A 12947-nucleotide genomic window follows, 5' to 3' on the forward strand; every position below is an offset into this window, starting at 1 on the left:
ATCATTTTGCCGCGTCCAACACATCATCATCGCCTTGTCCGCTCGCTCGATTGCTCCAAAAATTGTTATAGATACATGCCTACTTATTAAGATCTAAATTTAGTCTATAATAATGATTTTTCATTTACGAGTAACATCGCGCAACAGTGCCCTCTGGCTTTCACTCGTTATAGTAGGCAACAATTTTCTCCCAAAAATCCTTTCTCTTTTGTTGATTGCCAATAATGGAGTCGGTGCTGGTGTTGTACCAAGCTTTTATAAGAATGATGTCTTCATCAGGACTCCAAATCGCCTTTGTCTCCTTTACCTTTGCAGTGGATTTTCCAACTTCCTCGACATCATTGTCATCAACAACAACTGGAATTTGTGAAGAATGCTGAGGAAACTGGTAGTTATTTTATTGAAAATGGTTTGGTGGAGGCATGTAATAGGTAGAAGGAAAATTGTATGAAAATTTATGGATGAAAACTTGATCTAGTAAGACTGTAGGAGAGTTAAATGGAAATTGTTGAGGAATATTCGCTATGCCAGGAGAGTTGAATGAAAATTGTTGAGGAAAATTCGAACACATTTGGTAGTTGTATGAAAATTGTTATTGAGGGTAGGACATGTGATGGTATTGTGAACTTAGAAAATAGGAACATTGAATATTTTGGGAGCTTGAATGACTAGAATCGAAATTTTAGGAGCTTGAATCCACTATTTTACTTATGAGTAAGAAAAGAATAAAATGGAAGTATTGGAGAGTTGTATGAAAATGAAAGAATGGAGTGAGTATTTATAGAAATTTGTTAAAAATTAGCCGTTATGTACAAAAATTTATCCGTTAAAATTTATCAGAAATAGTCGTTCATATTTATCTGTATCTGAAATGATGATTGCAAAAGATAGAAATTAAACTATCCCAAATCAATATTTCTTTAGATTAAAACATGAAATAGAAATAGGAAAAAAAAAGAAAATGAGTAAAGAAAAATGGAAAGAAAAAAAGGCAAAAGAAATGAATTGGCAAAGAAAACTCGGCTGCCTAGAAAAAAAGTGAATTAAACAAATGGGCCCCAATATGTCAGTCGAAAACTAGTTTCTAGTTCCAACTAGTTTCTCAAATTTTCTTTTAAAACCAGTTTCTCTTTTCTCCAATACTAGTTTCTAAATTTGGAATCTAGGTTTTTCACTTGTTGGAGGCACCCTAAGAGCACCCACACCGGTCGACTCACCAGGGGAGCTCAAGTCGTTTTCCCGATGTAGGTCGACGGCGACTCCGGCTCAGCTCATCCGCGAAAATGTGGACGTGCGTACCACACACGCCAGAATTTTTTTTAAAGAAAACTTTTGAATGCAACGGTCGAAAAACGACTATTTAAAAAAAAAAATTATTCCTTTTTTTCTTCTATTTAAACACTTCTTCATTCTTTTATCCAATTCATTCATCCAAATTCACTCTTTCCCTTCATTTATTCTTTATTTTCTTTTTCTCTATCACAAAATGGCTTCGTGGTTCGATGATACTTCTTCTTTTTCGTCCAATGGGGAGACGAAAAAAAATCATGGGTATCATCCTCCAATCTCGAGAAGAAATGTTGGCTCAATGTGTCACTCCCCAAACCCAACGACGAGTTATCTCGTCTAGAGCCTTCGTTTATCGTGATCGTGAGGCTGCCCATCAACGACTTCTTCAAGATGACTTCAACGACAACTCCATGTACGGCCCAACATTTTTCCGACGTTGTTTTCGGATGTAGAAGGAACTGTTCTTGCGCATCGTCGATGGTGTGCAAGGTGTAGATGGTTACTTCCAGGTGAGCCATGATGCTGCGGGCCGGGACTCCCTCACGACGCTGTAGAAATGCACGGTGGCTATTTGACAACTAGCCACATGTGTTTTTGCGGATACTTTTGATAAGTATTTGAAGATTGCTGACACGACGGAGCGGCTATGCCCAAAGAAGTTTTGCAAAGAGATTATTTAGGCATACGGTGTCGAGTATCTTCGGCATCCTACACCGACGGATGTCCAACAGCTGCTTCAGATACACGAGGCGTGGCATGAATTTTTCGGAATGCTCGGGAGTCTTGACTGTATGCATTGAGCATGGAAGAATTTCCCAAAGGCGTGGCATGACGCATTTACACGCGGTGATCAAGGATAGCCCACCTTGTGGATTTGGAGGCTGTTGCATCCCATGATTTGTGGATTTGGCATGCCTTCTTCGGTATCATCAGCTCGAACAATGACATCAACGTTATGAGCCGATTGCCTCTGTTCGTCGACGTCTTGGGAGGAACGTCATCGTTGGTGACGTTTGTAGTCAACCGGCACTACTATCAATTTAATTTTACCCACGAGCTTTGTCCAAAAATTCATTTTTCCCACGAGCTTTAAAAAATCTATTTTTTATCACAAACTTTGACATTTGTTCAAAATTTCCACAGTTTTTATTTTCGGTGACCGTAAAATTGACATGGCAGTGATGTGAATTTAATTTTACACATAACACTGATGTGTAATATATATGAATTTAGAATTAAACATATAATATTAAATAATCATAAAAAATCCTTAAATAATCATCTAAAATCTCCAAATTTACACTGACGTCGTTGATCTAATTCGTTTTCTTCCTTCTGTCTCTAGGTGATTTCAACTTCGTTCAGCCCTAATTTGTTGAATCTCAATCAATAAATCTCATTCCCCAATCTCGACGCCGCCAATTGCTGGCACTGGTGGCAGCGCTCTGATGATTGATTTCAACTTCTCAGCCCTAGGTGGGCAACGCTTTGCTGGTGCCGGTGGGCAGCTCCATCGCTACTGCAACGAGAGGCGGGTGGATTGCTGGCGATGTAACATAAGGACAGATTTAGGTAGGTTAATTAAAATCTAAGGTTAGTTTCTGATACAATCGGGATTTGAACCAAAAAGAGAAGGAAGAATAAGACATCCATAGGCTGAGGAATGAGAAGAAAGAAGGAGAAAATGGTGTAGAACACGAGGAGGGAAGAAATGAGGAAGAATGAGAAATGAAGAAAGGCTGATTCAAACCAAGCTAAGTTTAACTCATGAAGGAGGGGTACGGAAATTTAGGGTTTTAATGTAAAATTCTACATATTTAATCGCAATAATGAAACGTTGCGTTTAACTCACCGGAAGGCAACAAGTATGACGTATGCCGACGAGCCACAGCAGTGCCACGTCGATTCCGATTTGAGGAAAAATAAAACCGTGAGAAAATTGAACAAATATCAAACTTTGCGATAAAAAAATAAAGGGATAAAGTGCAGATTAGCCCCTGAACTAGACCCCTCTAGAGCGTTTACCCCCCCAGATTCGGTCAAGGCGCGTTGACCTTCCTGAACTCCCGAAACAAGGGTGCAAATAAACCCCTCCGTTTTCTTTAAAAAAAATTATTTTTTATTTTTATTTCTAGTGGGCCCCACTCCTCTCTCATCCCAACAGCCGGCTTCTGCATCTGCGCTGCACAGAGCGGCCGCGCCACCTCCTGTTGCTGCGCCTCCGCCGCCACCGCTCTCAACCACCTCACGCGCCTACCTCCAGTCCGCCGTCGACCTCTCCACAAATCTAGACCGCGCCGTTCACGGCCGGCTGATTGGCGTCGGAAAAGAAATCTGGTGGCTGCTGCTCGGCGTTCGGAAGAAGGTGGCTGCCTGAATCGAGCAGGGACCGGCGGTGATAGGTGTTGTGTGTGGGCGGAACCAAAATTTCTGTGGTGCAGAGACGAAGGCCGCGCTGCACTCGGTTGGCTGGAGAAGAAGGTCGCGCCTTGTACGACCAGCTGATGCACTCAGAGGCTGGATCTGTGGAGAGGTCGACGGGTTTGGATCCAGTGTGAGCACTGGTCGCGACTGTTGAGTCGCGCAGGGGTCGACGACGGACTAGAGGTAGGCGATGTGAGGTGGTTGAGAGCGGTGGAGGCGGAGGCGCAGCAGCAGGAGGTGGCGCGACCGCTCTGTGCAGTGCAGATGCAGGGAACCGGCGACTTTTGGTGGTGAGGAGGAATGACGGCGAGTGGCAGCCGGCGGCTGGAGAACGACGGTGAGGGTGTGGGTGGCTGGGATGAGAGAGGAGTGGGGCCCACTAGAAAAAAAAATAATAATAAAGTAAACGGCGTTTGGACTCCGTTTAACGGAGGGGTTTATTTGCACCCTTGTTTCGGGAGTTCAGGGAGGTCAACGCGCCTTGACCGAGTCTGGGGGGTAAACGCTCTAGGGGGTCTAGTTCAACGGCTAATCTGCACCTTAACCCAAAAATAAAATTTTTAAAGCTCATGAGCAAAATGAATTTCGGGCAAAATTCGTGATATTACATGCATTTAACCCTTTAATATTAGTAGATTTTCTAGTTTGGTAACGACATGCCATGAAAATTAATTAAACTGTTGGATTTAGCAATAAGTAACTTTTCAATTTCAACAAAAGATAGATTTTTTAATTGGTTATCTATCAACTGTAAATCTATTGAAACAGAAATCTTTACATCAATATATGCTTATAAGTTAGGGCTGTCGATCGGTTCGGGTTCGGTTACCCGAACCCGAAATTCCATATTTTACTAACCGTTCCCGAACCGTTTTAGGTGTTCGGTTATCCAATAACCGCTTCGGTTACCCGATTCGGTTATTTGGGTATCCAAAATACCCATTTAAAAAATTAAAATTCAAAATAATTTGCTAGATAGAGGATTTGAACCTTAGTCTCTAAAAAATACACAAAGCAACTTATCCACTAGACTAAAGCTTATTCTTAAACTTTAAACATATCATAATTTTATTTTAGCTAAGACTCGATTTTTAAATAAAAAATAAATAAATTAATGAATTAATAATTAAAATATATATATTAAATAATTTTCGGTTATTTCGGTTAACCCGTTTCGGTTATTGGGTTAACCGATATCCGAAATTTTTTTAAAAATGATACCCGAAACCGAACCGATACCCAAAAAATTCGGTTATTGGATACACAAACCCGAAAATTTCGATTCGGTTAACGGATTATCTAAAACCCGATAATCAATTAGACAGCCCCACTTATAACTAACAAATAGATAACAAATTTGTTATAGAACGAGGTAGATAAGATTGCATTCTAGCCATATATTTCATAAATCAATTGTAAATGGAAATTTCTGAGTGATAATCAGAAACAATTGGTCCTACCAGAATCAGTCTATGTAGAAGACACAAATCATTTCAGCTTCCGTTTCTGAAAGGAGCTGCCCCTCGAATTCCTCATACTTAGTACTGAGAAAATCGGAAATCAACGTTAATGGCTTTTGAAACAGTAAAATATGGGATAATTGGAGTTGGAATGATGGGAAGAGAACACCTTATCAATCTCTACCACCTCAAGAATGAAAATGTTGCTGTAGTTGCTGTTGCTGATCCTCACTTGCCTTCCCAGCAGCAAGCCCTCAAACTTGCACACTCTTTCAACTGGCCAATTCAGGTACTAACTCATCTCTAATAACTAGTATAGCAGGGATTAATCGCATATGAACTTGAATGTCCATTTTTCTTTTCACTCTACAAATTTGACTGTTTGGTGGCAATTTCTTGTTCGATTTGATTGAGTGATGAAATGTGAGTAATTTACTTTTTGAGGTTCATTTTTGATAAAACAAAGAGGATTCTGTATATTTGTTGCTAGATTGTTTTGATCGAGTGATTTTAATGTGTAACTGGTCGTTGCCTGTGTGTTTGGGGATGTGAAATTTTGAAGGTATTTTGTAATCACAAGGAGCTGTTGGATAGTGGAGTGTGTGATGTAGTGGTTGTATCTACTCCAAACATGACTCACTATGAAATCTTGATGGATATTCTCAGCCACCCCAAACCCCATCATGTTTTGGTGGAGAAGCCTCTCTGCACAACTGTAGCACATTGCAGACAGGTAGCTTATACATCTTACTATCTACCTCTTGCTACAGTACTATTTTGTCATAGTCGTGTTGGTGCCTTGAGTTAACGGGATAACTGAAAATCGAAGGATATTTGAGTGAGAGGAGTTATGTTCAATCTATGAAGTTCTATTTATACAGCTTGCTTTAGATAAGTATCAGTGGTTTTCTGTGAATAGGGTGTAGATTCTGTAGAATCAGGAGCCTGATAATGCTATAACCTGTTGATTATGAATTGATCCACTCATTCCCTTGGCGTTGAGAGGCCACGAAGATTTTTTACATTGTTGTCTAATGTCTATTGAATAAAATAAGATACCTACTTTGATGTCACTCAAGAATTGGTTTGATGCAGCCAGTATTGTTTACATCAAATGTTACCTTTAATTCATGTCAAATGAGATGAATAGATTGATTTATATCGTCACCATTTTTTCTATGAGCTGATAACTAGACTGGTATTACTGAATTCACTCACTTCTCCATATACATATGTTTTAAAATTTTGTAACTGTTTTCAAGTGACTGATTGTGATTTTCTGAGAGTTTGATCCTGATTGATGGCAGCAACACACATCTATTGTCCAATATCTTTTGTGCTCTATTATGCTAACAGCTATAAGTAAATGAATATGAGAACATTATGTGGCGAGACAAGTTTTTGATTATTTGGCGGATCTCCTCTGTTCTTAATGGATACGCGTATTTATTAAATAACTGTATAAATAACATGCCTCAGAAAAAAGTATGGAAGTAGCAGGTGTCCATATGAAACTTATAGTGCATGATGTATCATCTTTTACTTTATGCTGAACTCTTGTTGTTATCTATATGGCTTCGTCTGCACAAGTTGTCGCATTATGTGATCAACTATCTGGAAGTTCAGCATAATTTTTCAGGTCATAGAAGCTGCTAAACGCAGAGCAGATTTGCTAGTACAGGTTGGATTAGAATATAGATACATGCCACCTGTTGCCAAACTGATTGATGTGGTTAAGGGTGGAGCTCTGGGACAAATCAAAATGGTTGCTATCCGTGAACACCGCTTCCCGTTTCTAATCAAGGTATTTGGTGCTCTGTAGCCTGTACATGTCTGGCTTTCACCAGGCAAGAATCTTGACCCATTGTGTCGTAGGTTAACAATTGGAACCGATTCAACTGTAACTCCGGAGGTACTCTGGTAGAGAAATGCTGCCACTTCTTTGATCTCATGACGCTGTTTGCTGGTGCTAATCCTGTCCGTGTCATGGCTTCTGGAGCTATTGATGTCAATCATAAAGATGAAATCTATGATGGGAAGGTAATTTTCACATTTGTAGCATGTAAAGTTTTATATATATGATTGATTGCACTGTTAAAAGGTTTCTACCTATGGTATTTAGCATGGTTTGAATTCATTTTCCCTCTCCTCGGAACAAATGCATTACTCTTTAGTAGTTTTTTAGTATAAGGGAACCTCGTGTACTTGGATAAAGGGAAAAAGTGATCTTACTTGGGCACGTAACTTGTTAATACATAATTTTGGGGGTTTACTCTCTGTATATTGCCCTGCACCCGTCCGGTTTTGATTTTGAGTTTGCCATGCACAAGCCCAAATATCCAAACTAAGCATCAAAGCTCATGTATTTCATTGTGTTGGCAAATGTTGGAGATAAATAAACTTGTTGAGAAAGTGATCAGAAAAGGGCTTATAAGCTCCAACAACTTATAAGATGTGATGTTTCAACAGCTTATAAGTTGTCAAAGTATTTGGGTAATTGAGCTTATAAGCTAGAGAGAGAATTGTGAGTTAGAGAGAGAAAATTGAAGAGAGATGAAATTGGAAGGATATATGATGGAAATAACAAACCACATGAGGGTTATTTTTGTAAAATGATAGTTGCTTATAAGATTATGAAACAATAAGTTGAGGCAGAGGAACTTATATTCCCGGAGCTTATAAGTTGTTTAATAGCTTATTTTGTCATACACTTCTCAAGAGCTTATAAACTTTTAAACAACTTATAAACTATTTTAAAGAGCTTGTAAGCTCAGCCAAACACCCTCTTAATCACATGTTTATTGCACAGAAGTCTCGATTCATGACTGACTCTAAAATGTAGGTCATAGTGTATTTTGAGAACCTTTTCTCTTACATTCTCATACTGTGCTAAAACTAAATTATACATGTAAAAGGTCTTACATTAGAAAAATATATTACTCTTTAGTTTTGTTTACTATGCTCAAAACTAAGCAATAATTGAAAAGTGAAGACATTAGATAGTTATGATTCACGTAGCTTACGTATGGTTGTGATCTCCTGAAAGTTAAAACTAAAAAGCTCGGTACATCCATCGAGATTTGAGGTTGGAGTAAAGAAGGCAGCGGATAGAGGTTAGCAGACACACTCGTTTGAGTGGAAGTCGAGAACAGAAAAGAGCATAAATCACAAAAACAGAACCCTTTTCTATTAGCATTTTATCATCTTGTGTGCCTAATGGTAACATGACACAGTCAGTTTCTTGATACTGCAGGTGCCAGATATAATCGATAATGCATATGTGATTGTTGAATTCGAAAACGGTTCACGCGGCATGCTTGATCTCTGTATGTTTGCCGAAGGCAGTAAAAATGAGCAAGAGATATCTGTTGTTGGTCACATCGGAAAGGTAGATCCTTCATTCATCTCCACGTACAGTATATATGCACATTTGGAGCCTTTGATGCTCAGTTTTAGAACATATGGGAAATACTATAGGGTGAGGCATTTGTGCCAGAAAACATAGTCTGTTGGGGCACTCGTGCAGAGGGAAGAAGCGGCGTGAAGACGTTAAAAGCTGAGGATGATCGTATCAAGTAAGTTGCTCTTCAATACAACTAGTCAAAGTTGAAGCATCACAAATTTATATCATTATGTATTCACTGCGTGCTAGGTATGATGGGCTACATCATGGTTCTAGCTATCTGGAACATCTTCACTTTTTGTCGGCAGTACGAGCGAAAGGTACGCAAGCTCCCGCTGTAGGCCTGCACGACGGATTGCTCTCTGTGGCCATAGGAGTTGCAGCTCAACTCTCCATTGAGAAAGGCCGCTTCATAACTATCGAGGAGGTCATGGAATAACCATTCTACATTCTCCGGTTGAGGTTCGTTCTCAGCTTCCAGACATACAACTTGTCGAGGGAAATGTTTACGTTGGGTGATAGCTTATATATATGTCAAAGAAATATGCTAATTTGCCACAAATCTTGATGGATTGGAACAATTTTGAGCTTCTTTCATGTAATCCTTGAAAGATTCAATTCTATGTATAGTCAATCCAATCTACTGATCACCCAAAGTAGACGCTCCCTAATCTTATAGCGTCTCCATGAAGTTTAGCTGAATAACTGATTTGAAAAGAGAAAGGCAACTCTGTGAGGGATGATATATCGATGTAATGAGGTAGTAGCTAACTATCATAAAATATCAAATTAAGGTATCAATTATGTATTTTATCAATTATAAAAAGTAAAGGCCCTCAGATTTGATTAAAGTTTCTGCTTAGATCCGATTCTATATTTGTTAGTATTAGCAGCAAAAATGTTGGACTATATTACTGTGATTGAAATGCTTTGACTCGGGCATCTAATCCGTATAATTCTGAGGTGATTGTTTTGTATACCATAATCTCAAAATTGCACTTAAATATTATGACGAATGCAGGAAAAACAAGGAATGTGATTTTGATACATTCCATTATATTATTATTGTTGCTATTATTATTATTTCCTTAGCTTTTGGTTCGTTAAATATATCTCGCTGCTGCGTCCATAATATGGTTTTTTCGCAACTCTTGATGGCCTCTATTTGAATTCTACAATCGTTAAATGAACTTGAGATTTATTTTATTGGCTATATATGAAACACAAAAAATTGGGTACAATCGAATGTACCGTACAACCGGGTTGACCCGCATTCAGATCCTGACCCGCATTCTGATCCGAACTCGCATCCTGACCACCCAAATCGTGTAAATGTATTATTCGGTTATACAAATGACACAATCTATAATTGACAATATTCGGTTATATAAATGACATTGTAACATTTTAAAATGTTATAGTGTCATAAAAAATATTATAGTGTTATTTATACGCAGTGTCAATTATATTTCTGAATAATGTCAATTATACATAGTGTCATTTACAATGTTATAATGTCATTTATACACAGTGTCATTTGTATAACCGAAAAGTATCATTTACACGATTTCGGTATAGAGTTAATTACAAGCAGTGTCATTTGTATAACCGAATAATGTCATTTACACGATTTAGATCAGGATGTGGGACAAGGTCTGAGTGCGGATCAATCTATTGTGCCCAAGATATTTAAGTTCCTAACTTCGAATGATTTTTTATTTAAAAAGCATATACTCCATATATCAGCGTAGAGACTATTGACCAATAAAAGATGGGGGTACATACAAAAAAGGGGTTATTGCCATAAAATACATATACTTTGTCAATTTTATGCTTTATATCGTGACCTTATAATTTGGCCAGAAAATACATCAATTTTCAATTTAATTGCAATTACAACATGACTTTATAGTTTGGCCAGAAAATACACCAAGTTTCAATTTATTCTCAATTATAACATGACCTTGTAATTAATTTAGTATAATAATACCAAGTTTAATACATTAAATATTTTTAATTTTCTTTTCATCTCACAATATACTATATATAAATACATATATATTTGATAAATATACATCTATATGTAAATAATATATAATATTATTTACTTTTTAACATAGTTTCTATTATATACGTACGTAATTTTTTATTGGTCCTAATATTTTATAATTTCATAATTTAAATAAATAAATACTTATTATATATATAATATATTAATAGAATATTAAAATCAAATATATATATATATATATATATATATATTTGTGTGTTGAAAATGTATATATATATATATATATATATATATATATATATATATATATAACAAGATATTATATTGATGGCTTAAAAATACATACATATATATATATATTATGAAATAATTATTATGAAATAATTAATCATCTAACTTAATTTTTATAAAAATTAATCAATCAATTAAAAATATTTTATACATAACAATTTAATATAAATACAATAAATATTAATACATCTATGATGAAAATAAATCTAAATAAGGTCATGTTATAATTGAGAATAAATTGAAACTTGGTGTATTTTCTGGCCATACTATAAAGTCATGTTATAATTGCAATTAAATTGAAAATTGATGTATTTTCTGGCCAAATTATAAGGTCATGATATAAACCAGAAAATTGACAAAGTATATGTATTTTCTGGCAATAACCCCTACAAAAAAATGCATTCTATAATTACATAGAGAAACACTAATTCACCAAACACAACCGTTGAATGATTTTTATTTAACAAGCATATATGTATCAATGGGTGGGGGAACAAATACAGTATACTACTATTAAACACAATCACACATAAATGACAATAATATATCATGCACAAAATCATGTGAATAATGAAACGAAGTGAAAAAGCAACATTGAAATGCTAAAGCCGGATCTAATATTGTTCGAGCCTATTGAAACTGAATATGCTTAAATCCAAATCTAAAATGTGGCATACCTTTTTGCTCAATCCCTATCAGAGAGGAAGCAAGGAAAATTGTTGTGAGCTGGATGAAAACAACAAAACAAGATAATTAGATCTGACGAATTAAAATGATACAAAATGCGAGAATTTTAAGCAAAAACATGCACACTGACACACGAATATCTTTATTTGTTTCAATATAATAAATTAAAAGTCATTAAGATAATTTCTTAAACGAATGTATTGAACACTAAATTAATCTGTACATATTGAAGCTAGGCCCTGTCCGTATGGTAATGAAAATTCCTAGTATTTGATTACAACTTATTTCGAGAAAACAGAAATTGATCATTGTTCCTATTCACATCATGTGATCACTGAACGAAATAAATCTTCGAAAAATATCAAACGAAGTCTGGAAATTCCAAAATAATTCCGACACTCATAATAGGTAAACATGCTCTTCAACCAAATAAATTCTGAAAAATTACTAAACACGCTCCAAAAAATCTCAAAAAAATTCCTGGATGTTCTAGACACATAATATTATGGTTATTCTTCGACTTGAAAATTAAAATCATAACTATATTCACACTAATATCAAGAGACAAATATACCTTCAACTTGAAAATTAAAATCGAAGAAACACAAGATGTCCCTAGGGGTGGTAAACCGGTCGGTTTTACCGGTTAACTGAATAACCGGTCCGGTTAATTTGGTAATTTTGATTTTTGCCCAGAATTAATCGGTTAATTCGGTTAACCGGTTCCCAAAAAATTCGAAATTAATGAATTTGTAGGAAGTGAGATTCGAACCTTGGCCTTTCAAAGAAAGAATGAAGTCCTATCCACTCCACCAACTAATGTTTTATGTTTATTTAGAACAAAAAACTATTTTATAAATACTTGTAAAGTTATATTTTAAAAAAAAAAGAACAATTCTAATTCTAATAAATAAAAATGTTGAAATTTGTTGATAACAACAACTATTCTCATTGAATGTAAAACTGTAGTTACATCTCATTATCATGATATCTAACTACCATTCACAGTCTTGGCAATTCAAAGAGAATCGTGCTCTTCATTATCATCACTCATCAATCATCATTATCATCATCTCAATTTATATAATCAAACAGACCATAGCAATACGATTTAAAGACCATAATCAAAATGGTGGTTATCACTCATCATTATCATCAAAAAACACCATAGCAGTACGATGCCAAATTCAAAAAACATCAAAATGGTGGTCATCACTCTCAATAATCCAAACATACAGTAAATGTAAATAACACCAAGTCACCACCAATCACCATCTCCAAAATCCAAATAAAACAATGCCTGAAAAAGGAATAAAATAAAAGATTAACACTACCTGAATCTGAATGGGAGAAAAGAAAGGTGCCGTGCTGCTGCTGCCTG

At 36.1% G+C, this 12947-nt stretch overlaps 1 protein-coding gene across 2 annotated transcripts; it reads left to right on the forward strand.

Moving 5' to 3' along the window:
• Nucleotides 1-5072: 5072 nt before the first annotated feature.
• Nucleotides 5073-9428, forward strand: LOC131004355 (uncharacterized). 2 transcript variants are annotated; one of them, XM_057931026.1, is made up of 7 exons: nucleotides 5073-5463; nucleotides 5737-5907; nucleotides 6814-6978; nucleotides 7050-7214; nucleotides 8428-8562; nucleotides 8652-8749; nucleotides 8827-9428. In XM_057931026.1, exons 1-7 carry the CDS (start codon nucleotides 5284-5286, stop codon nucleotides 9014-9016), a joined length of 1104 nt encoding a protein of 367 aa, XP_057787009.1. In that variant the 5' UTR covers nucleotides 5073-5283; the 3' UTR covers nucleotides 9017-9428. The 2 variants fall into 2 exon arrangements, with proteins under 2 accessions (XP_057787009.1, XP_057787010.1); XM_057931027.1 differs by lacking the exon at nucleotides 5737-5907 and having other exon boundaries at nucleotides 5084-5463.
• Nucleotides 9429-12947: the final 3519 nt, after the last annotated feature.

The sequence above is a fragment of the Salvia miltiorrhiza genome, unplaced genomic scaffold (assembly GCF_028751815.1).
Source record: "Salvia miltiorrhiza cultivar Shanhuang (shh) unplaced genomic scaffold, IMPLAD_Smil_shh original_scaffold_386, whole genome shotgun sequence".
NCBI classification, from domain to species: Eukaryota; Viridiplantae; Streptophyta; class Magnoliopsida; order Lamiales; family Lamiaceae; genus Salvia; species Salvia miltiorrhiza.